This window comes from Rhinolophus sinicus, linkage group LG02, assembly GCF_036562045.2.
Source record: "Rhinolophus sinicus isolate RSC01 linkage group LG02, ASM3656204v1, whole genome shotgun sequence".
NCBI classification, from domain to species: Eukaryota; Metazoa; Chordata; class Mammalia; order Chiroptera; family Rhinolophidae; genus Rhinolophus; species Rhinolophus sinicus.
In genome coordinates, this window is record NC_133752.1 from 45,980,363 (window position 1) to 46,005,842 (window position 25,480).

The following is a 25,480-nucleotide window of genomic DNA, read 5'->3' on the forward strand; positions in this document are numbered from 1 at the left end:
TCTGAAAGTGGTGAGAATTTTCAAGTGCCCTCTTTCGCTACCAAATAGTTAGCTTTTTAGATAGGTATGGTCTTACGTAAGTTTAGCATATGCTTCTATTTGAGTTTAAAACACTTTCAAATCTCAAGAACACCTGCTGGCAAGACAAACACTGATTATTTATCCTTAGGTCAAGACATTATGAAATAAATTGCCTTCGGGATAAATTATGCTAATGATTTCAACAATGCTAGCTAGCCAAACCAGATGTGGCCTTTAATTTCAAGTCACAAACCGTAACTGTATCACTATGGATAACGTGAGTACCATTTAGTAAAACTGCATATTTAAAGGAATAAATCATAAAAGCTTCATAACCTTAGTAGGACAATAGACAGAAAATGGGTTTTGGAGCCAGGCCCACCAGGATTCAAATCCCAGCTCTGCCCCTTATAAAATGAACTTTGGGGCAACCTTTCTACATATCATTTTCATCTGTGAAATGGGAATAATACTACCTAACTTCACAGGATCGATTGAAGATTAAGTGATATAATTAGATTCAATAAATGGTATTTATTATTACTATTTATTTTATTAAATATCTTTAAAAAAGAAAAATATTCCTTATATCCAAAATACAAGAAAAGCAAACACACAGGCAGTATTAGCTACTGATATAGGAGCAGACATTCCTCCAGAAATGTCTTAAACCAAAATTTTAATCTGATTTTTCTCTGTTATAGGTGGTGCTGATTACTTACAGTCATCAGAAGAGTATCTCCTTCTATCCCGTCTATAATAGGAGCAGTTTTATCATTTTGCACACTTTGTAAATGTTCCAAGGAAAACTCCAACGCACTACAAAGAATTTAGTATCTATAGACCATATGCTTTAGTCATTCTCTAAATAAAATTTTAATATAACCTAACATCTTTAAAAGTATCAAAACTATTAAACATAAGTAAATGTCATTCTTCAGGAATTGCTCAAACTTTTTCAAGAGCTCTTGTAAGCCATTCAATTTTAGAGAATTCTATTCAGTGCCAGAAAGAAGCAATTTCTTCCTGCCAAACAGTAAAAGTACAGTCAGACTCTCTCATGCTTGGAGCAGGCCATCCTACCCCACTTAATGAGCGTGTCATCTTTGTCAGCACAAGTCCCTTATTACATAACCAGGGCCCAGGATTTTATGGAGTTTAGAAAATTAGTACCGTACATAAACCTTGTAACTCTTCCAGAGGGGTTTGAGGCAGCATCCTGAAATCAAACATTCTACTGTTTCTCAGCAAAATTGATAGTCACACTAAGTGGAAAAAAGCTGTCAGTTCAGCTCAGGTTTACCACCAAAGTATTAGGTTCGTGCAAAAATAATTGCGGTTTTTGCAATTAAGCTTTTAAACTGCAATTAATTTTGCACCAACCTAATAGTTCTGACACTAAATTGGGGGAGGGGGGAGAACAACCCTTTTGATTTACCTTAGTCCTAGTTCTGTCCTCTAGCTGCAGAGTAAGCCTAATACCTTTTTCAAATGTCTAAAGAAAAGACAAACATGTCTCTACCCCGAAACCGACTTTTCTTCAAACACTCTATCTGTAGCCCACCTGGAACAGAGATGAAATTATGACAGTCCCTACTTCAGGTTGAAAAGAGTTAATGTCATGGCACTTTCCCAATGGGTATCTTAGCCAGAATGTGATACACGTGTCCACTGAGACAAGGCAGCGTTATCTGCCTCCCTCTTCCAGGCTTCCAAGAACACCTAGAACACCAGCTCCTTCCTTTCCTCTGGGAATTATAATGTTAACAGTGAGTCTCGAAAAGCTATTTGAGTCCTTACCATTTCCTTCCTAACAAAAAACACTTTAACGCCCAAAGACCTCCCTCTGTCTCTGATTTCAATTCCTTTCTAGCCATCTATTTTAATTCATTGATGACATACACAGTTATAACAGAGTAAAATCAATATATCAATTGAAATTTCCTGGACACATTTTTTAATTCAGAATTGTTTAAAATGAGAACATAAGCTCTTATTCATTGATCTTGATCTTTATTGACTAAAAGAGTGCTGACATTTCCTCATAAAACTGAAGACTCTAAAGACAAGAATACGTAAGGTTTCCATTTTTCAAATCAGCTTCAACAAGATCACATAAAGCAAAATGTGAAACAAATAATTAAAAAATAGATTAGACAATTGTGCTCCTCCTGAAGGAGCTTGATTGGCAGAAATGTCCTTCCGACCACAGAAGATCAAGGAGAACAAAAAACAACTGGTAAACAAGAACCAGATGGAAAGCTGAAGTTACAGCTGATTAGAAATTTATCTTTATTCAGACTATGATTCTTCAAAGAGCATCAAAGTTGTTTGAATTTGGTTTAAGGCATGCTTACATAGAATACATACAAAATATGACTGTTTATATTCTTTTAAGTGGAAAGCAGAAAATTCTGTGTTGCACTTCACTGCATTTAGTAATTTTATTCTGAAGTAAAACCTTCTAAATGATAATCATTTTGAAAGTGAATAAAATAATTTCCAAGTCACCTACCCTGCGTCCTTTCTAGTATGAGTTCCGAGATACTGTTTTCTTTTCAACACGCTCATTTGCCGGCCTTTGGCTTACATGGAGATGTGAGCTACAACCCATGGCAGTCAGTTTCAGGGTCCTCACTCCAATGCGCATCTCGTTTCTTTGCCACAAGTTTAATAAACTGAGAGTGACTGGCATAAAGCTTGAGTTTATCAGTGATGTCTACCCACTTCACTTTTCCAGCATCATCTCCAGCTTCTAAGGCAAGGTTATCCATTATCTCACCTGGTTACCAAAGAAAAAAATCTTCATCACCAAGGAAAAGTGATTCATTTATTCATTTCTTTTTTAGCATAACTCTGTATCTTCAAGTATACTTACTAAAAATAAAATCATCATTGTATTTAAGTAGTCAAGTGAATTAAAAACTAGAATATTCCAAATTTTAATCATGTTCCTAAATTTTAAGTAGCGGCACCAGTAAGAAAGCTTTTCTCTTTAAAAAGTAGGAATATTATCCTACAAAAAAACAGAGTTCATATTAAATAAGCATGAAACCTTATAGCAGAATAAATTCTAGAGGGATTAGAGATTTAAATGTTAAAAAAAAAAACAATTAATCGTAACTCGTTTTATAGTTTTAGGGTAAGTGGACTTTTCTAAGCATGTAATCAAATCAGATACCATAAAAGAAAATATTTATGATTATATTAATATATATACTTATTTATTAATTATAAATACCAAAAAAATTAAAAGTGCCCACAATCACAATTCGGAATATAAATGGCATGTTTCTGTATGACAATTTGGCAACATTAATCACATGCTTTTAAAAAGCAAATGCTCTCTGATGAGTATTCATTTAACAAATATCGGAGTGCCTCTTATGCACCAGACTCTGTACCAGACACTGAGGATGCAATCAACACTCCAGCAATTCTACTTCAAAGAATTTATCCTAAGGACATAAAAAAACAAGCCTGTTCAAGTATTCAAGGCAACATTTATAACCAAAAAGAAAACAATAGACAACCAAAATTCCACCTATAGGGCACAGATTAAATAAATGATAGGACAGCTATACAATGGACTCCTATACAGTCATTAAAAATGAAGCAGATCTATATATACTGACATGGAGAGAGGGCCATATATTTTTTTTAAGTGAAAATTCAAGTATAAAAACAGAACGTACATTATGAGCCCATTTTTATTTTAAAAACAGCTATACAAAGTCTGGAAGAAAAAATGTCAACACTGTTCATCTTTGGGAAATGAAATAACTGTTTTTAAAATTTTTCCTCTTTATTTTTAAAATAACTTATAAACACGGTTTACCTTTATCTTTATAATAGTTACCTTTGTAATAATAAAATAATAAAACTACTTCTTTAGAAAAAGAGCCAATCAATTAGAGTTTAGCACAAAAGTTTGCAAATTTCAATTCTAAATTGGCAGCTCTTTGTGTGTCCTCTTTGCAACTACATCTAACCATCAATGGAGACCAGAATTAAAAATAAACCTGAATCTAAAAGTTAATATATCTGATTATCTAAATAACAACATCCTCTAAAACATGCTCTGTATTAGAACTAATAATGTCTGGAAAGTTCTTTTACACCCCCCCCCCTTCCATTCTGGTCACCCCATAAATGACACAAAACAAAATTCTAAAATGTTTAGAGTCCTATCTGACATGTAAAGAGCTTGGAAGTTATCACTACCATATCACAAGAAAAAAGTTGAACAAACAAAATCAAGAATTCTTCTTGGATCCATCAGAGAACTGAGGTCAGAGGTTACATTGCCATCTTGAAAACTGGAGAGATAGGCAAATACAGAGAATCACGACTTACTAGGAACAGAAGCACACCACTGGAGCCAGCAAGTGGTGGGCACATTTAAAAGGTAATTAACTAATTTCTGGAAACTAATCTATAGACTAATTTGAGAGAAAATCTCCTAGAGGCCCAGTCTTGGTGGTGTTGGGGGGGGAGAGGGGACATCACATTTTCTTGATTCAGAAATTTTAGCTTCTGACACTTAGAACTACAGCAAATAATAAATAAGCACAGCCTGACTTAAACATAAAATTCAACACGAAAGGCCTATCTGCCTCAGTTCCTTTTACTAGATACAGCATATCCAGCTTTCAAAAAACACTACAAAGCATACGAAAAGGCAAAAACACAGTCTGAGAGACAAAGCAAGCTTCAGAATCAGGTTTTGGAATTATCAGATCAGAAATATTTTAAGCTTAAAAAGAGAATGGAAGGATGAAAACAGTTAATTGAACAACTCATAAACTATATAATCAACCTCTAGAGGATCATTGTTTTTAACTCCAAATATAAATAGTTAACAAATTTATCAGTAGTTAAGTAGTACAGACCTGCTTCTAAGTTACATGTGTATATGAATATTTTTCCATCTGAAATATGTCTTCTAAGTTCTCATTACCAGAATGAACTCTTCTAATACTTCAGTCAGGGTAGTTGTATAGCAGCAATGGAAATGGTGCTAGCAGTTTCCCCAAGTTCAACAAACAAAAGCACAGAAAGTGAAAGTGACAGATCTTCTAGTTCCAGCCAATCTTATTAAGTGAAAAAACTGAGTCCAAGAGAACAAGTAACTTGCACAAGGGCACGCAGCTCAGAAAACAGCAATGAGTAGGACAGTCAGGTCTCTCACATAATGGTACCCTCACTTCATTATGCTACCGATGAAAACAAAATATTCAAAATGTCATCCAATTTAGTAATAAAAAATGTTTTAAGAGAAGCCATTCAATGTATAAATTAAAGGTCCTAATAAATTTTTAAGATAGCAGATTTCCCCTCTCTTTTTGTAATAAGATTTTATTTTTCAGTATCTGGAATTTTTTTGGTATTGTCTTGTGTTTTAACAATACATGTTTGTTGTAAAACTATTTCAAAGAGTAAGACAGATATAAATCCAATTTATTTTATCCTGGCCATACTTCCTACCCAGATTTCCAGTTGCTTTTGTTTTTGTCTTACACAAATGGACTCATAGTATACAATCTGACAAAGTTAAGGCACATAATTTTAGTCCATAAATTCAATATTAATTTTATATGCTACCAATAAAGTAAATTAGTTACTGGTAATACTTCAGGCTTTCTTCCATGTATTCTGTTAGTAACAACAATTTTGGTTTCATATAATATAACCCTATAATCAGGAGCTGATTGGCTTAAGAAGCTAAAACAGTCCAGATCTAACTGTGCCTTGGTAGACTGCTTGACTTAAATTGATCCTCTAACCAGTTAGTTTAATAAACATAAGTAAAATTACCTGTTTCATCATGGTAGTTCACAGCTTCTGTCTCCATCCAAGCATTATCAGTGTTTCGAGGATCATCAACATATCCCTTATATATCTGTTTTTAAAAGGAAGCAGACTCTAATTTCAGAATCAGTAAGTCATATCTAGCCATATGATTTTTTAGAAGTCTATATAATTTAGGTATTCTTCTGTTTTATTAATTTATTTGATTATCATTTCAGACATACTAGATTCTTCTAGTTAAAAAAGGATATCTATAAATAAAGTTAATAAAGACTAATATTTAAGCCATTAATATATGGAAAGATCTGGATCTAGCCATTTAACACAAATGTGCCTCAAAAAAACTGGACAACATAAATAATTAAGAAATCTGAATTCTAGAAAGAAAACAAAGCAATCCAAACAAAAGCCAACAACAACAAAAAAATCTGTCCTTTTCCTTATTTATTCGTGCACATATACCTTATAAGATAATCTTTAAAATCTTTACAAAGATTGTTTGGACAAAACAGACAAGGTTATCAACCAGAAACACTCTGAATCACATAATTTCAACAGAAATGTCCTTTCAAAAGAGCTGATTTCATGCAAAATTGTAAACAGGTTTTCTGTTGGATGGGCGAGCTCAGTGTTACATTAGTTCACACCTACTCTAAAGAAAAACTAAGAGGAAAAAATGTAATAATCAACGTAAAGTTGGGCTATAAAACTTTACATAAAAATCTTACAGTGAAGATCTACTATAATTTGTTGTTTTTATGTATATGTACTACAAATATACAAGTATTTCACTTTATTCAGAGAATGATCTACCAGATTTCCAGGTGAACTTTAAGTAATTTTCACTAATCCACAAAACTAAATCATCCTAGGAACTACCATTTCTTACCACTAGATGTTCCTGGTTGAAGAGTTTGTGCAGCTGTTCCTCTAATTTTCTCTTTTCAGCACTGGATTTCTGTAAGGAGTTGAGAGCTTCCTCACCAAATTCTCTTTTCAGTGCAGCACTAATCTTCTCTCCTGGATCCACCATCCCCTAAGAGTCACATTTTTGTTAAAATAATAATAATAATAATAATAATAATAGGCTTTAATTCATTCAACAAATATTTACTGAGTGATGCAGTAGGCATTATTGTTCTATCTGCCCACAATCACGATCCCCATTCTTCTGTCATATGTTCTTCTCTAAACCATTTGTTTCTACTGTGTTTCCCCGAAAATAAGACCTAGCTGAACAATCATCTCTAATGTGTCTTCTGGAGCAAAAATTAATATAACACCCGGTATTATATTATATTAGACCCAGTATTATATTATATTGTATTATATTTATTATATTATATTATACCCGTTACTATATATTATATTATATCATATTATATTATATTATATTATATTATACTTTATACTATATAAGACCCAGTCTTATATTATAGTAAAATAAGACCGGGTCTTATATTAATGTTTGCTTCAAAAGACACATTACAGCTGATTGTCCATCTTGGTCTTATTTTTGGGGAAACAAGGTAGTAGAAGCAGCGTATCGGGGTATCTTACATACTTGACCTCAGAAATTGGTCCAAGGTTAGCCTATGGTAAACGAAGCCAATCAGACTGCTTTCCTAGTATTTTACAAAAGCAAGCTAAGGAAGGAAGGCCTGGAGGCAAGGAAGAATACAGCAAGTTGATACTTTCCCCATTGTTCGTTCCATTCCAGCCCACTGACCTCCTCAATGCTCCTGGGGTGTACCAGACATACACCCACCTTAGGAACTTTGCACCTATTACTTCTGTCCAAGATGCTTTTCCCCAGACAGCCATATCATTCACTCATTCACCTCCTTCAGTTCTTTACTCAAATGTTACCTTCTCAGGGAAACTCTAAACATCCTATCTAAAACTGCAAACTCTCAAACACTTCCTAGTCCCCTTTCTTGCTTTAGTTTTTTTAATAGTTATATCCTTCTAGCATACAATAATACATCTTATGTCACCTGTCTCCCCCTCTGGAATGTAAGCACCAAGAGGACAGGGATGTTTGTTTATGTTGCTGCTGTATCCTTAATGTCTAAAATTATTAGCTGACAAAAAAGGCAGATACTCGGAATATACTGATTAGGTGACTGACTGTAAAAATTGTATCAGTGACAACAGTCCCCTGACTGATCAGAAATTTCAAATGACAATAAAAATATAAAATCCTATGATGTAATCATTATTGCACTTTGCACTCAGCATGAGTGAAGTTTCACTATTTGGCGGGTAATAATTAGCCTGGGCTTTTATCACAGTGAACTGAGATATTCCTTTCCATTCCATTTTTATCCCACAAAGAAAAAAGTCATTCTTGCAGATAATGGTATGTCATCTGCTCATCAAACTATCTCCATTTCACAATATGATATTAAATATGCCACATACATACACGTTTTTAAAAGCCACTTCAAATATACCACTAACATGAACTCAACAAAAGTACACTCTTCCTGATATTATGGAAATTTTAAAAACTACAAGGAACAGTAAGTAATAAAAGTTATCTATTTTATTATATCTAAAGTTATCAGAAAACAAAAAAATGCTAAAAATCTTACCTGGGGCTTGGAGTAGATATTGAGTTCTGAGATGGGACCCCACAATAATGAGTACCTACTTTACACCAGCTGCTCTGTATGCTATACATCTAGCAATCTTATGAAGCAGATATGATTATCTTTATTGTAAAAATGAGGATCAGAAATCTACATCACTCAGCTCAAAGTGGAAAGGTCAGGACATAAGCCTAAGTCTAACTTCAAAATCCATGTTCTTTCCCAAGGGTTTTAGATTTAGACTCAGATTCTAAATGCCTTGTTGTATTATCCTATACTTGGTATTGGCAATGACACTTCATTGCAGTGATGAATTACAAAAGAATTACTAGTTGAAGTGGGGAAGAATGGAGGATAAATGAAGCAGAAAAGATCCACACACAATAACCTTGCAGTAAATAAAGCAACTAAAAAGAACTTAAAACATTAATTTGATCTAATTATAATGCTCACCCCTGGGAGTGCCCATTCTCCACAGTCTTTCCTTTTGATTGCAACAAACTGTAAGATGTTTTTCCCAGAAATGGGGTGGGTGATTTTATTTCCACTTCTATCCTTTTTCCACCTGTAAATAGTAATGTAAGAGCATAACTGATTTAGAACAAAGACAAAGGTTCTATCTCAAGCTTGAGACAAAGTTATAAAGAGTACATATAAATGTACCTCAAATCAGCTACTTTTACCAAAAAAATGTTTTATATTTGAAATATTCTATATGTAAGCACTGTTACAAACCAGGCCTTTCTGTAAAAGATATTGTATTCTTCATAATAAAAATTCAGGATATAAACAGTTTTTACAGTTTTAAAATGCTATCAAAAAAAGAAATTTAAAAGCAGAACAGAATTTAAAGGAAGGATCATAAAAGTTAAAAAAAAAAATTTTAATTAAAAATAAAGTCCAAGGATCCTTTTTAAGAATTACAGGTAGTGTAAAAGATCGGTAGTATTTGCTTTTAACAGTTCACTCTGTTATCAGAAAAGCAGGTTATATGATACAGGTTCAACTGGTCTCAAAAGTAGTACTTCTTGGGGGTGGCCTATTAGCTCACTTGGTTAAAGTATGGTGCTGCTAACACCGAGGTTGCCAGTCCCCACATGAGCCACTGTGAGCTGAGCCCTCCATACCAAAAAAAAAAAAAAAAAGTAGTACTTCTCAATCTTTATGCCCTTCTTTGATTTAAACAAAAAAAATCTCACTCTATCCTTTAATTTTATTATTTTGAATTGAATTGCATGTTTTTTTAAAAAAAGTATCAAGGCAATGATAATTTCAGAATGCACTTTTTCTAATCACAGCTTTCTTCCCAGAGATGCTGATAAATCGCCTCTTCCCAACTCCAACCGTATTTACCCTCCCCCTCCCAATTTTAAGAATTGTTCTAATACTCTCTTATGCAAAGATAAAGATTTTGAACTTCCAATACTAAACCGAAAAAGAAAGCCTATTGTCTAATCACTGCTCTGCAGGAATCTCAATGAAATAAACTTTGAGTTGCCAAATTTTTTTATATGGTGGCCGACGACCATATCTAACCCATAATTCCTCCCCTGAAAGAGCTCATAGTCTAGCAATGGAGCTAGACATGCAAGTGAATAAATTATAAGCCAGAGTGACAGTTTGGTAAGTACAGTGACACACAGCCTTTCTGTTTTGATCACAAACTACAGTGAATGCTGCTGCCAAGTGCCATCCAACGGAAAGGCAGGGATTTTCAATATGGGAAGCAGCACATCGAACCTTAGTAACAATGTGTGACAAGTTTCTACTTGTTCGGTGCAGTCAGTCAGGTGTGAGCTACAGTTGAGAAAAGGTGTGTTTTAAAGTGTGCCGTAAATCATCCTCCATCATGACAACACTCCATGTCACACATCGCTTCTGGTATGGCAATTTCTGTCAAATAAAAACATTGCAGTGTGTCCTCATCCACCTTATTCACCGGATATGACACCGTGCGACTCTGGCTCTTCCCCAAAGTCAAAATGACCATGAAAGGTAAAAGTTTTGAATCGACTGAGGACATCAAGGCAGTCACAGCAGTGCAACTAAAGACACTCACGAAAGAGGACTCCCAGAACTGCTTCATAAAGTGGCAAGAATGATGGGATAAGTGTGCTCGAAGCGAGGGGGAGTACTTTAAGGGGGATTAATGGCAATGTGTCTTTTACTGTAATAAATTTTTTTATTTAAACATTCACCATATTGTTTGATATCACCTCATATGTACATGTATATGTAAACACATGGTTGCAGTCTGTATTTTTCCAATCACTCAGCTCTTTACTACTGAAATGTTTTTTTAGTTCTTACCTGGTTATGATGGGATCTGCAGCATGATTTGGGCCCCATCGCCCCAAAAGCCCTCGGCCAACCAGTCCTGTCCGCCCTACAGGATTTCTGGGGGGAAAAACAAAATTAACTGAAAGGGTTCATCTCTTTCAACCCAACTTGATATGGCCCAATAAAAAGTAATAAGAGCTCTAAGAGGAAAATCATATCTGCACACAAATGCAGGAGGACTATCACATATCTAGCACTAAAAGCACGTATTTCCTTTCACTGTTATTTAACTTTTGTGCATGTCTTAAGCTTTGGACTTGATCCAGGAGGAGGATCTTATTTCCGAAGTTGTTCTACAATAAAAGAATTTGTTTCAGTTTTCACCTATACTCCTAAATTCACACTAGAACCTTATTGTATTCTTAAACTTGGAGGATGAAATGCTGTGTACCTAATCATCTATCGCTACAACAGTGATGATTTATTCAGGACACCCATGCTTCACTTTCTCACCATCCTCTTTTTCAACGCCACTGTCCTATAACCTTTCCCATTAAAATATTTTTTTGTTACATTTTAAAGTCCATTTTTCCTCAGTGGCTTCTTAATATTTATTATCAGTAATATGTATTATTTAATATTTCAGGACTTCAAGTATTCAAATTTTAAAGAAAAAAAATTTATAAAAATGTCAACTTACTATTTAACTTAATGCCATTATCGAATATTAAAAAGTCTGTCAGATAAACATAGCAACACTCATGTCTGAGTAATTTTCTTTTAATCAATATTCCTTAAATGTTCAAATTTCATCATTATGTACCAGTAAAATGCCCTAATCTGATATCTTACCTATTTAATATTATATTTTTGTCCTCCCAGTATGTAAAAGTAAATAACTTGCCAAACTTTCTCTTTCTACCCTCTCTTTTTATTCTGTTCTTCCCAGTGACTGTTATTAAAGCTAAATGAATTTTTATATTGTTTTGTACTAGACTCAAAAATATTTCAGCAAGACTTGCAGATAAAGACAAAAAGGCACGATACGACATCTGGCCAGGTGACAAAATTCTACTTTCCAAATTCACAGGAAGAGGGGCAGGGTGGCCAGTAACTATGTTTTATTCCACGTAACCACCCCTGAACACAAATGATCAAAGCCAATATTAAGACAGAGAATGTTAGTTTTAGAGATGACCAAGCCTATACCTTGTAAACTGGAAGTTTTAGAAAAGACATATAGACTACCATGCAGCTTGAGAAGCAGAGAAAGGTGTTTGTAGGGAAAGAGAAATGAAGGCAACATAGGTATAAAAGCAGACATGAGGGAGAGAGACAATCCGGGTGGATATCCAATTTCACCCTTTCCTAAAGTTAGCTTTGGGCTCCTTGAGATTCTATAGTGCTAGAGTACAGCTCACTTTTTGCTTAGGCAAGCTAGAGTTGGTTTCTATTAGTCCAAGAGGCTGGACTAAAACAACATATTATCTTGCCCTTGCTGCCTATCATTTTATATATATACGTATCTTTTAATATATTTTACCCAGAAAAGAACCTAAGGAATAAGTCAAATGCAAGGAGTGTTTGACTTTGAAAGATTCAATAACATAAAAAGGCAAATAAGTTCCGACCAAAGAAAGGGTTTTGCAAAACTAAAGGACCAGGTTGCAGTGAGAGCAGTACTGTCAATTTCCTAGTCCCAGAGGAACTAAGAATACAAATTACAACATTTTTACAAGGTGAGAACCATCTGTGATCCTTCCTTTGTTTTATTTGGGTCATGCTAATTTTCACATTTCTTCCAAACTTTTACAATGTCTACTTAAGGAAAATGGAAACTTTTGGAGTTGTGCAGAAAAATCATTTTTAAAAGTACAGAAAGATTCTTGATGTTAAATGATTGAGCTATTTTTATTTTTACTCTTACATGCTGGACAAATTCTTACTTTTACTATTTAATAAATAACTACTAAACATACAATTTTCAACCCTTTGTCTGTTAACTTATTCAATTAATTATTCCTACTTTGAAGGTTGAGTTACAAAAAGACATTCAAATCCTGCCTCTGCCACTTACTCACTATATGTAAATTGCTTACATTCTCTCTCATCTGTAAATAGAACTAGAAAAATCCACCCCGTTAGTGTGATGATTTAATTAGATCACATATATAAATTATTTTACACAATGTCTGGCATACACAAGCACTCAATAAATGTTAATTATATTTCCTACCTTTTGAAGACCCATTATTGTAAGAAGTTCCATTCCCAGTACCTACCTAGGTCTTCCATTTTCAATCTCATATAGGCCATTCTGGCTCTTTCTCTCAACTTGCCCATCTTTTTCATTAAACTTGGGAGAAAAGTTACTTTCACTGTAATGAGAATACCAATATAAAATAAGAAATAATAGTCCAATACCACCAACAGCTTAACCAAAACAGCTTACAAGAATGTATAACATAATCCCTCTGGGAAGGACTAATGACAGAACAACTGGACTTCCTCCCACACGCTACAAAAAACGTCTGTATTACTATTAGCAAGAAGGAATGGTTTGTGGGCAAAATATGGTAACTATTGGTTCCTGTGTGGTTCAAAAATAAGATTCCTTCCGATATCTCAATGTTTCTATTGCCACAAAGTAATTTTAATTTCTTCAGATGTGCACCTATTAGTATTTTTATCAAAGTAAACCCACAAAATAGTGAATTCACCCCACAAACTTCATAATAAATATAATGCAAATTAAAATAGATATAATATACTGGAAATGTCCCAGATCTTAATCTGAGAAGTATTTACAGAGCTATATAAAGATAAAATTTTTACTGAGCTATACCTAAACACTAAATAAATGTGTACTTCTATTGTATTTATATCATACCTCAACAAAATAAATTTTTTTTTACAAACTATTTATTTTTATTTTTATTTTATTGAGGAATACTGGGGAACAGTATGTCTCTCCAGGGCCCATCAGCTCCAAGTCGTTGTCCTTCAATCTAGTTGTGGAGGGCGCAGCTCAGCTCCAAGTTCAGTTGCCGTTTTCAATCTTAGTAACAGGGGACGCAGCCCACCATCCAATGCGGGAATTGAACCGACAACCTTGTTGTTAAGAGCTCGAGCTCTAACCAACTGAGCCATCTGGCCAACCCTCAGAAAGCTCAGCGGCAGCTCATTGTCTTCAATCTAGTCGTGGAGGGCACAGCTCACTGGCCCATGTGGGAAACATTCAGGGAACCCTATTGTTCAGAGCTCGCGCTCTAACCAACTTAGGCATCCGGTCGTCCAAAAATATTTTAAAACCAGTATAGATAAAGAAATCACTGACATAACAGCATTGTCAGTGACTAAAGAGTTGTATAGCACTGGACAGTTCATGGGGAATGCTGACACAAGTTTCAGTTTTTTTCTTGCTTTAATTCCAGTAAGTGAGTATAGAAATATTTGTGCTCTCCTTTGGGAATAATTTCCAATTTGAATGATCCACATATTTTCTCAAGACTTCTAACCAAGCTTCCATCTAACACACAAATAAAAATAATGGTAAAAATCATGAAATTGTAAAACCAGAATTAGAATGCTCTTGGGACTCTAGAAATTCACTGTTAAAATTTAAAAAGCATGAATCTAATTATAATTAAAGCATTAATATTAGTAATAAAGCTTGATTTAGGTGGTGATGTAAATTCAACTTTAAAAAAATTGAATGAAAACTACGAAAAAGTATTCAATCTTCCTCTGTTTACACTATATATAGCACCCCAGCCAATGTCATTAATTTTATTTGTGCATAATGGGTATGTATAATGTATGTATAAATGCGTAACGTACATCCTCTAAAAGGAGGAAATGGAACTTACTTAAAGCTTATAATTTCTCCATAGGTCAGCTTCATGATTAATTCATAATCCAAGTACTATCACAAAGTTACAAAAACATCTTTGGATAAAATAAGGAAACTATAGGTCAAGTGACAGCAATGAGTCCATGGTAAAGTTTAAACATCTAAGGAACTAATACTAGATCTATCCAACTAGCAAAATTTTTTACTTAATTAAATAATGCCTTAAGAGGACTATTTACAATAAACCCAGTAAATTAAACTTATAAAACTGTCCTTGACTAAGCAGTTTACCACAGCAGTTAAGAACACAAATTCTGGAGTCAGAGCTCAAGTCCAAGCTATACCATCTAATAGCTCTGTGACAATATGCAAAGGGAAAACTTTCTGTGCTTCCATTTTTTGTGTGTGTTTTGTTTTTCTATAAAGTAGAAATGACAATCCTATTTGCATTCCAGAATAGTTATAATTAAATAATGCTTTTAAAACATTTCGTAGAGTGCCTAGCTCAGTTAGTACATTAAAAAAACTCTATCATTGTATTTATTAAAAGGAACATAAACATAAAATGCAAATCAATGTAGCATTTCAATGAATTTCATCAAATCACATTTTTCCCTGAGTTTTTTGTTTTCCTTGTTTTCTCTCTCTCCTTCATCTATCCCTTTACTATTTTTTCACACTGGTCTAATTTTATCATCCTGTTTTTAGTAATCTGGAAAAAAACTTCTGATAAATATTTTCACTACTTCAAATACAAGTGTAGCTGTGTATGTAAATAACCACAATATATGTTCTATTGCTAACCAGACAAAACAAATGAAAACAAATACCACCAGCTGTCATTTCACAAAACAAAAAACTCCATCGCAAAATAGATTTACCTATTTGGAATGATCATCATAAAACCCCCAAAAGAATAAATAAATATGGACTGTCTAACTTTGGCAAGAATTCAAGCAAATAGAGAAACTGAGTTTTAACAAAGTCAACCACTAGATAAAAATGATTTTTTTCCGCTGTCAAAATAAAAATTTATAAATACAACCATTACCTTCTCTAAAGGTCTTACACCCAGCTGATGCCAGCGAATTTGCTCACCTGAGCTGAGGATCTGCCCACCGCGGTCCAGCCAAGACAGAGACTGCAGTGTATTCCACAGGATTATAGTCTTGCCACTCAACAAGCCAGCCTACTTTCTCATTAGGAACATGGCTGCGCTGAACTTTTGAACCTGGGTAAGGAGATGTCCGAGCCTTTTTGTGGGACTTCACTTTGGCACCACTAGAACCAGACATGATGTTGGAGTTAAGATGAAACCCACAGGATGAAAATGAGTTTCTGGGAGGAAAAAAAAAAAAAAGGAAAATATTTTACATAAATAATAACAACAAAAATTAAAGAACATAATTCAAAGACCCCAAAACATACTTTTCAATTCAAAGACTTAAAAATCAGAAAATTCAAGTTTGATGCATATTAGTATAAAGGTCCAATATCTGTGAAAAATTATTTTCAAATATGAAAATTCAGAAAATATTGCTAAATCTTATTAATTGGAACCTACACTGATTTACTCTAGTTGAGAAAAACGGACAGAAGTATACTTTTACTAGCACAAAAGTTGGGGAAGGGTAGCTTGTATTGGAAATACAACAATAAAAACAAATGTAAAAGAAGACTGTTTAAGTCTACATGAAGTAATACATTTGTAAGAACAGTCTACAATCTAATATACATGAGTAAAATGTATGGCAAAAGTAGCAAAAAGGAAGAATAACTGGAAAATAAAAATATACTGTTATATGGTTCTTACATTGTACCTAAAGTAATATAACATTACTTAAAGTCAGGCTGTAATATACAAAGTGTAAACTTTAGTCTTGTAATTGGCAACAACATGGATGGAATTTGAGGGCATTATGCTAACTGAAATAAGTCAGACAAAGAAAAACAAATACCATATGATGTCATTTATATGTGGATCTAAAAAGAAAAAAAAATGCATCCGTACAGAGAACAGATTGGTGGTTGCCACAGGTACAAAATGAGTAAAGGTAGACATAAAGTACAACCTTCCAGTTATAAAATAAATAAGTCATGGGGATGTAATGTACAGCTTGGTATATATCCAAAAAAAATAAAATACCTAGGAAAAAATTTAACCAAGGAGGTATAAGACCTGTACTCAGAAAATTATAAGACATTGAAAAGAGAAATTAAGGAAGATACAAATAAAAGGAAGCATATACCATACTCATGGATAGGAAGAATTAATATAGTTTAAATGTCCATACCCAAAGTAATCTATTGATTTAATGTAATTCCTATCAAAATACAAATGGCATTTTTCACAGAACTAGAACAAGTAATCCTAAAATTTATATGGAACCACAAAAGATCCCAAACAGCCACAGCAATCCTGAGAAAGAAGAATGAAGCCAGAGGTATCACGCTATCTGATATCAAAGTATACTACAAGGCCACAGTAATCAAAACAGCATGGTATTGGCATAAAAACAGACACACAGATCAATGAAACAGAATAGAGATCCAGAAATAAACCCATGCCTACATAGTCATTTAATCTATGACAAAGGAAGCAAGAATATACACTGGGGTAAAGGCAGTCTATTTGATAAATAGTGCTGGGAAAACTGGACAGGTAAATGCAAAAATATGAAACTGAACCACCTTCTTACACCATGTACAAGAATAAACTCAAAATAGATTCAAGACTTAAATGTAAGACCCAAAACTATCAAACTCCTAAAAGAAAACATAGGCAGTAAACTCTCAGACATTACCCTTAGTAATATTTTTACTGATATATCCCCTAAGACAAGGGAAGCAAAAGAAAAAAAACAAATGGGACTACAACTAAAAAGTTTTGCACAGCAAAGGAAACCATCAACAGAACAAAAAGACACCTAACTGAATGGGGAAAAGATATTCACCAATGATACATTTGATAAGGGGTTAATACCCAAAATTTATTAAAAAACTCATAAAACTCAACACCAAAAAAACAAACAATCCAATTAACAAATGGACAAAGTACCTGAATAAACGTAAAGAGGACATACATATGGCCACAGACATATGAAAAGATGCTCAACGGTCACGAATCATCAGAAAAATGCAAATAAAAAACACAATGAGATATCACCTCACACCTGTCAGAATGGCCATTATCAATAAATCAACAAGCAAGTGCTGGCGAGGATGTGGAGAAAAGAGAACTCCTGTGCACTGTTGGTGGGATTGCAAATTGATGCAGCCACTACAGAAAACAGTATGGAAGTTCCTCAAAAAATTAAAAATAAAACTACCTCATGACCCAGCAATCCCACTCCTGGGTATTTATCCAAAGAAATTCAAAACACTAATTCAAAAAGATATATGCACCCCTATATTCACTGCAGTGTTATTTACAATAGCCAATATATAGAAACAACTGAAATGCCCTTCAACAGATGACTGGATAAAGAAACTGTGGTACATATATACAATGGATTACCACTCTGCTATGAAAAAAGAATGAAATCTTACCATTTGTGACAATATTGATGGACCTAGAGGGTATTATGCTAAGTGAAATAAATCAGATTGAGAAAGAAAATACCATATGATCTCACTTATATGTGGAATATAAAAGAACAAACGAAACAGAAACAGACTCATAGATACAGAGAACAAACTGATGGTTACTAGTTCGGAGGGGGTTAGGTGAGAAGGATGAAGGGATTAAGAAGTACAAATTGGTAGTTACAAAAGAGTCACAGTGATGTAAAGCACTGTTTGGGAATACAGACAATAATATTGTAATAATTATGTACAGTGTCAGGTAATAGACCTCCTGGGGTTATCACTTTGTGAGGTATATAAATGTCTCATCACTAAGTTGTTTTGTACACCTGAAACTAATAAAAGAATGAACTGGATATATAATTTTTAAGTCTGCTCTTAGAGCATTTAGGGAATGAAAAGGTTCTTGTCAAAATTTACAGTTCCATAGAAAAGCTGACTAATAGAAAGCACAGGACTGAATTCTGTATGAGTAATTCAGTAGCCACCGTATTTCCTTAACAATGAACTTGGAGAATAAAAACCAAAGAACAGGAGAATAAAAATAAGAGGCAATGTGAGATACCATAAATCCCTAAATTTATCCAGAGTTGACAAATCAAGAAAAAGAGGTAGATAATAAAAACACCAAAAGTAGAGGTTGAGAGAAAGAATAACTTACACTTTTCATTTTACACCATTTATGCTGTCCACGTTTTTAAACTGTGTGCATGTATTAACTTTAATCAGTTTTAAGTATTAACTAGGGGGTGAAAAAACAGCAAGGGACAAATCCACACCCAAACACCTCTGTGGACACTAACGTCGGTGACATATGGAGGATTGCAAATTTCAACAGCAGAGATCAAGAAAGATCACTATCACTAGTTTTCCTCAAAGGGCAGATAAAACATCTTGAGCCTTTTTGAAAATGTGTACGCATATCGCTATAAAAACCCGGAACGCAAGCGAAGCCTACAGAATCCGCGGGACCAGAAGCTGGTTCCCACAGCAACCCTCGGTCTTGGAAGCAGCCAGCGCTAGGAAGGGGTCTATACCTGCACTCCGGAACGCTGCGACACACCGAGCACGTGACAGTCACAGAGGCCAAGGCCACAGAAAGAGACACCGTGGCTAAAGTCTTTCCCAGGACGCGTCTGGCCATCAACGTCCCGCAGGTGGCTTCATGTAGAGAGGCCGCTTTAGCTTGAGCCCGCAGCTTCCGCCTGCCCCACAGCCCCGGTCCCCGGGTATCTAGCGGGTGCTAGGACCCGCCGCCGTCCCGATCCCGAGAGGGAGTGGCTAGGTCTACCTCATAAATACACAGAGACCAGGAGCCCTAAAATAACAGTCCGGCTTTCCCTCAGTGCGAGAAAAGCAGCCAGATCACCAAGGGGCGCCAACGCTCCCCGCCCCGGCTGCCGGGATCAGTGACCCGGGCCCCTTGACGTTCCTGGTGCGTGACGACGCTTTACGCCTGCGCCGCAAAGCGAAGACCAGACCGGCTTCCTAACGCCTGAGTTCTCCTTTCGAGTCTGCGCAGGGGGTCGCGGAAGAAAAAGGAGAAAGTGGGGGGAAAAAAGACGCGGAAGTGAAGGGGGAAGAAGGAGAAAGAAAGGGGAGTAAGAGAAGTGTGTTGTCCTCTTTCTTTAGGCCAGAAGGGGTCACAGGCAGCTGGTACAGTGAACCACGCGCGTCTGAGTCACCGCTGAGGGAGGGGTTATGGGAAAAGGAGGTAGACAAGAGACTTAAAACCAACGGAGCTAAGGTTTTTTCTCTTCCTCTTTTACCAAGTTGCTGCAGTTGCTAATTTTCACAAAGGCTTTGTGGGTATGGTCCTGACAAACCCGTGGAGGAGTAAACCAGCTGCGAAACAGGCACACGGCCAAGAGGAACTCGAGGCAAAAATGAGCCAAATTGAAAGTTGGCAATTCAGATTCTCCAAAATAGTCTGTAACTTGGATTTTATCTTTTATAATTGTTACCTTATTAATGTGGTAAATGTTAAACTTAAGTACGTAATGCACTGTTGCAGTGGTGTGGTATAGACAGACATAAAACTGACCGCTTTAAAATCCAGATTAATCACACTGTACAGTTCTGAACAGGGGGAAACTCTTACCAAATAACGACTCCATCTAAACCTCCCCACGAGGAGACTTGACCAAACTCGACTATGGCTTCTAGCAACTTATGGCCTTGCCGCTGGGATGATCCCAGCATCTGCCCCAAACTTCCACCCCCCTTAAAATGTCTACCTTGAAAAATTCAACACCACCAGGAGACTTAATTGTTTATTCCAGACAAAACCTGGTCATAGGCCCAGAACGCCTCTCTTAGAGCAGTGTCCTTAGAAAGCTTGCAATTACGTATCCTTTCTCTGCCCTTGGTGCCATAAATCTGTGACCCAGAACTGTCTCCTCAAGGACCTGAGAGCACCTATCTTTGAAATGCAAGCATTCAGGGACTATCACTCTGAGCTAGCTCCCAGTCCCTGTGGAAGGGTAAGGGCCTAACTGTGGGCTCCTTTCTTCAACTTGCAGTACTGCCTCCTGTCATGAAGATGGAAGTTTGTTTCTCCTCATAAGTGCCAAGTAAGACACCCAGATGGCCTAGTCACATGGATCACTCACCGACCCCCCTTAACACCTTTCAGTGCCTTGCCCTTTACACACTCCACCCTTTAAAAAATCTCCAGCCTTCTGTTTCAGGGAAGTTGAATTCAGTTCATGCAGTAGTATTACTGAATAAAATGTGTCTTTTCAGCTTTAATTGGCATCCAGCTTTATCTTTGACAGTTCTCTTGGGTAGTGAAGCTATCATTAAAATGCTTGCTTTTTAAAAAATATTTGGACTTGGCTTCCTCTGATCAGATAAATTTTGCTCTTGGTGTTGTTGACAGCCATCAACCTCTGCTTAAACTGGAAATGTATTAGGCAGGTTCTGTTTAAAAGATGCAGCTCATTTTAAAGTCTGCTGACAATCATTAGGAAGGAAAGGAGTAAGTTACTGAGTCACAAAACCTCTGATCCAAGAACGGGAAAAACAGAAAGGAGTTCTCATAGGAAGTTCTTTGAGCCTGGTCTTCTAACTCTACATTCCTTAAGGGAGGTTGCAGAGGACTTAGTTCAAAGACGGACACCACAATGCGAACAAAACCAACTCCATGGCACTGGGACTGCACCACAATTAGCTCAGACAGCCGGGTCTCCCAGGTTCCTCCTCTCAGGGACTGAACTCCCAGATCTGCAGAAACTTACCTGGTAAGTGTGTGCTGCAGCTGACTCTTGGGCAGAACCGAAATGCAATCTCAAATATTCACTGTTTTATATAACTATCCATTTACCCATATCCCAAATTAAATGGGTGTCATCAGAACTTAAGTGAAGCCTTTTGTTTTTGTTTTATTTTTTTGTTTGGAAACCACATACCAACTTTATGGGTGTCTTATCATTGGTGAGATTGGCAAAAGATACTGAGAAATATGTTTAAATAGGAAAGCAGTGTATGTGATTACTGGAATTGATGGGTATGCTAAAAATAAGAGTAACTAAGAATTCTGTTCTCCCTTTTTCCATTTATTTTGTTACACAACAAATGTTCACTAGTTACTATTTACCAAGCACTGCCCTAGGTGACAGGAAGACAGTTGTGAACAAGATGGAAAATCTTGCTTTCAGGAAGCTTACTTTCTGGGGAGGAAAATCTATAAATAAGTAAACTAAGAATCGCAGATTAGGAGAAGTGCTATGAAGGAAATAGACAACTTTCTCTGGAAAATAAAGCAACAGTGACTACTTTAGATTATAGGGGAGGGTATCAAAGAAGGGTTTCCTGAGGAGGTGGCATTTAAGAGGTACGTAAGGACATGAAGCTACCAGACACTGGATAAGCTGGGGAAGGAGTGTCATGCAGGGTGTCATATGGGGTCTCTTGTCCCGCTCCCCACATAAGAACGCAGGACATGGTAAGGCCAAAAAGGGACACCCACGGAGCCATAGATAGGGGAGTGATACCACTATAGTCTCGCTGGCCGCTGGGTTGGAGACACAGGAAGCCACATGATACGCAACACACCGTCCACTTCTCTGCCAACCAACCTCACTTGCTAACTGCAATCCACAATCCGCGCTTGCTAGTTTAGCCACAGCAGTTATATTAGTGGCTAATGGCTGACCGGTAACAGCTGATGGCCAACTAGTCACAGCTTATGACCATCTACTACCCGAGCCAGCACCTTTCCACGTGAGGCCGAGAGCCTGGAAACTGCTCTCTGGGACTCTGTCCCCACAAAGAGTATTCCAGGCAGAGAGGACTGTGAGTGTTAAAATCTCTGAGGTGGGGAAGACCTTGGCCATAATCAAGGAACAGAAGGGTCAATGTGCTAAAGCATAGTAGTAAGCCAGGGGAATCGTGATCTTTGATGAAGCATGCGAGACTCAAATAACTGCTTCCCAATATGTTTATCCATCCTCCCTTTTTCTATGACACATGTAGAAAGGTGTCCAGTTAAAAGTTTATCTTCCTATGTTCCCTGTAGTTAAAGGGGCCATATGACCCTTGCTGGCCAATGAGATGAAAGTGGAAGCCTACCGGGTGGGTCTCTGGGAAGACTATTATTTTCCTGGTGAAAAAGCGCTCATTTGGCAGAAACTATTAACCCTTTGTCATTTCCCCTCCTTCCTTTATTCCTGCTGGAAAGGAGGACACAATTCCTAGAGAAGGAGCAGCCATCTTGAGACCATAAAGACAAAAGCCACATCTATGGATGGCAGAATAGGGTGCAAGAAGGAGCCTGAGTCTTTTATGACCCTCAAGTACTTGCACCAGTCCTGGATAGCCTGCTTCGGGACTAATGAGGAAAAATAAGCCACTATTTGGCTAAAGTACTATGATCGGGTTTATTTTATGTAAAAATCTTGACACAAGAGCCAAATCATATAAGATCTTCTAGGCCATGGTAATTCAAATTAGGAAAGCCATTAATACTCCACCAAACTTTATTCCTTATGACATAGAGGAGCAGGTACTCTAAAAGTTGTAACTGGATAAACAGCAACAATAGGGCAGGGTTTAGAATGGAAAGTCAGGTTACTAGATTCAAGATACTCCCACTACTGTCATCTCTGTCTTCTTTCCCATAATCCTCTGGGTCAGAAGTAGCCAGCTTCCTTCTTTCTCTTCCCTTATGGCAAGGATTTTGTTCATATCTTTTGTGTTCTTTCAATCAGGGGAGACTTCATATCCACCAATTCTGTTTCTTAATAAGTTAATGCATATTGAAGGAAATTTTAAAACCCTTTTTCACTTGACAAAGCGTAGCTTTCAAAATTAATCCTGTGCTAAAGACTCAGAAATCCCATTTGACAGTCACTTCTTTGTTCTAATTCATATCTATTCTTCCCCCTGAAACACTGAAACCATTATGCCAATGGACAGGGTGTCCCAGGGCAATAAGATACCCAGAATATAAAAAACACATCTAAAAATATTTTTAAAGTATTATCCTCATAATATTTTTTACTTTGACCATGTAATTTGGGCAAATTATTTAACTTCCCTGTGCCTGTTTACTCACCTGTAAAATGAGGAGAAAACCTGTAAAATGAGAAAATATGGTACTCAACATCATAGAACTATGAGAATTGAAGATAAATTTTGTTAAATATTTTAAAAATGTAACATTATTCTTTTCAAGCACTTAAAATATGGTAACTACTATTTGCTGTGCAGTTTACACATATTACCACGTTTAACCCTGACAATAACCCCAAGAGGACTCATGTGATTGTCCCTACTTTAGAGATGAGGATATAGACTCCAAAAAGTTAAATAACTTGCCCAAGATCACACAGCCTGTCTAATAATTTGTAAAGTCAGGTGTATTCATTTCCCAGGGCTGCTGTAACAAATTACCACAAATTTAATGGTGTAAAACAATAGAAATTTATTCTCTCACAGTTCTGGAGACCAGAAGTTTTAACTCAGTTTCACTGTGCCCAAATTAAGTTGTTGGCAAAACCACGCTCCTTTTGGAGGCTCTTAGGAACAATCTATTCTTTGCCTTTCCCAGCGTCTGGTGGCTGCTGCATTCCAGATTTGTGCAACACTCCAAATGGTCACACTGCCTTCCCCTTTTCTGTTTGTGTCAATTCTCTCTCTGACTCTCTCTTGTAGGGACACTTGTGAATTCATTTAGTGATTACCTGTATAATCTAGGTTAATCTCACCATCTCAGGATCCTTACTTACATCTACAAGGAACCCTTTCCATATTGGGTAACATTCACGGATTCCAGTGTTTAGAACCTCATATCCTTTGGGGTCATTATTCAACCTACTATAGCGGGACTTAAGTTTAGGTCTGTCTGACTATAAACTCAAATTCTTAACCATGCATTTGTTCAATAAATATTCATTAAACCCTGATGTGTGTGAGCCCTGTGGTAGGTACTGTGGATACAATGAGTGCTCAAAACCAATCAAGAGCACTGCCCTCATGAATCTATAGGCTAGTTGGGGGGAAAGACATTGGTAAAATAATCACACGTAAATGTTAGGTTGCAACTATGATTGATATTATGAAGAGAGGTTCATAGTGCTCTAAGAATTTATAATAAGGAGATTTGGTCAAAGTCCACTTAAGAAGTAATACTTGAGGTGAGATCAGAAGGAAGAATAGGAGTCAATTAGGCATAAAATGGAGAAAAAGGAAAAGCCCTTATGCAGTCCTGTTAGCGGGATATCTGGCACATATAAGTACTCAGTAAATCAAGTTCTCTCTTCCTTCCCCCTCCCTTTCTTAGGGAATCTACTAGTACAACTACAGGGCTAGTCAAAAGATACAGAACTACTACAGTGAGACCCCTGCACAGTTTTCCCTAAGAATCTTCCTAACCCACCTCTATGCAATAGTCCATACAATAACTGTCTTCACAAGTCATAGTTCATCTGTATCTAAATAATAAATATATCTGTAATGTAGCTTGCATCAGCAAAGTAGGAACCAACAATCAAACTTAGTCTTCTATACAAAGAGCTAAGCATGTTCTCAATGCAATCAGTTATAAAATGGGACTGGGCATGATCAGGACATTCGAAAAGCCCAACAAACCATCCTCTAATAGAACATTTACCATAAAAAAAAAAATGAAGGCCTTGTTGACTCTCAGGTTTTTCTTAGACAAGAAAATTGTTCAAGGAAAATCTTTGCAAATGTTACTATGTGCTACATAAAAGAGATTTCAAAGGATGCTCTTTTGCAGTTGAAAACAAGTGTTTTCCAAAGTTTTTATTGTTAGGGTTGTTACATGGAAGAAACAAAGTTAGCTTATTTAACAGCTAGTTGAAGAACAAAA

The 25,480-nt window shown here is 36.2% G+C and overlaps 1 protein-coding gene and 1 long non-coding RNA gene across 2 annotated transcripts; one reads left to right on the forward strand and one right to left on the reverse strand.

The window, feature by feature from the left end:
- Positions 1 to 2,289: 2,289 nt before the first annotated feature.
- On the reverse strand, positions 2,290 to 19,860 carry NUDT9 (nudix hydrolase 9). Its single transcript, XM_019731257.2, has 8 exons — positions 19,182 to 19,860; positions 15,658 to 15,897; positions 12,989 to 13,084; positions 10,737 to 10,823; positions 8,880 to 8,991; positions 6,722 to 6,868; positions 5,839 to 5,923; positions 2,290 to 2,803 (listed from the first exon to the last, which is right to left on the reverse strand). Exons 1-8 carry the CDS (start codon positions 19,286 to 19,288, stop codon positions 2,625 to 2,627), a joined length of 1,053 nt encoding a protein of 350 aa, XP_019586816.1. The 5' UTR covers positions 19,289 to 19,860; the 3' UTR covers positions 2,290 to 2,624.
- Positions 19,834 to 20,895, forward strand: LOC141569652 (uncharacterized). The gene is made up of 2 exons (XR_012493364.1): positions 19,834 to 20,072; positions 20,667 to 20,895. It is a non-coding gene; the product is annotated as an uncharacterized LOC141569652 (long non-coding RNA).
- The last annotated feature ends 4,585 nt before the right edge of the window (positions 20,896 to 25,480 follow it).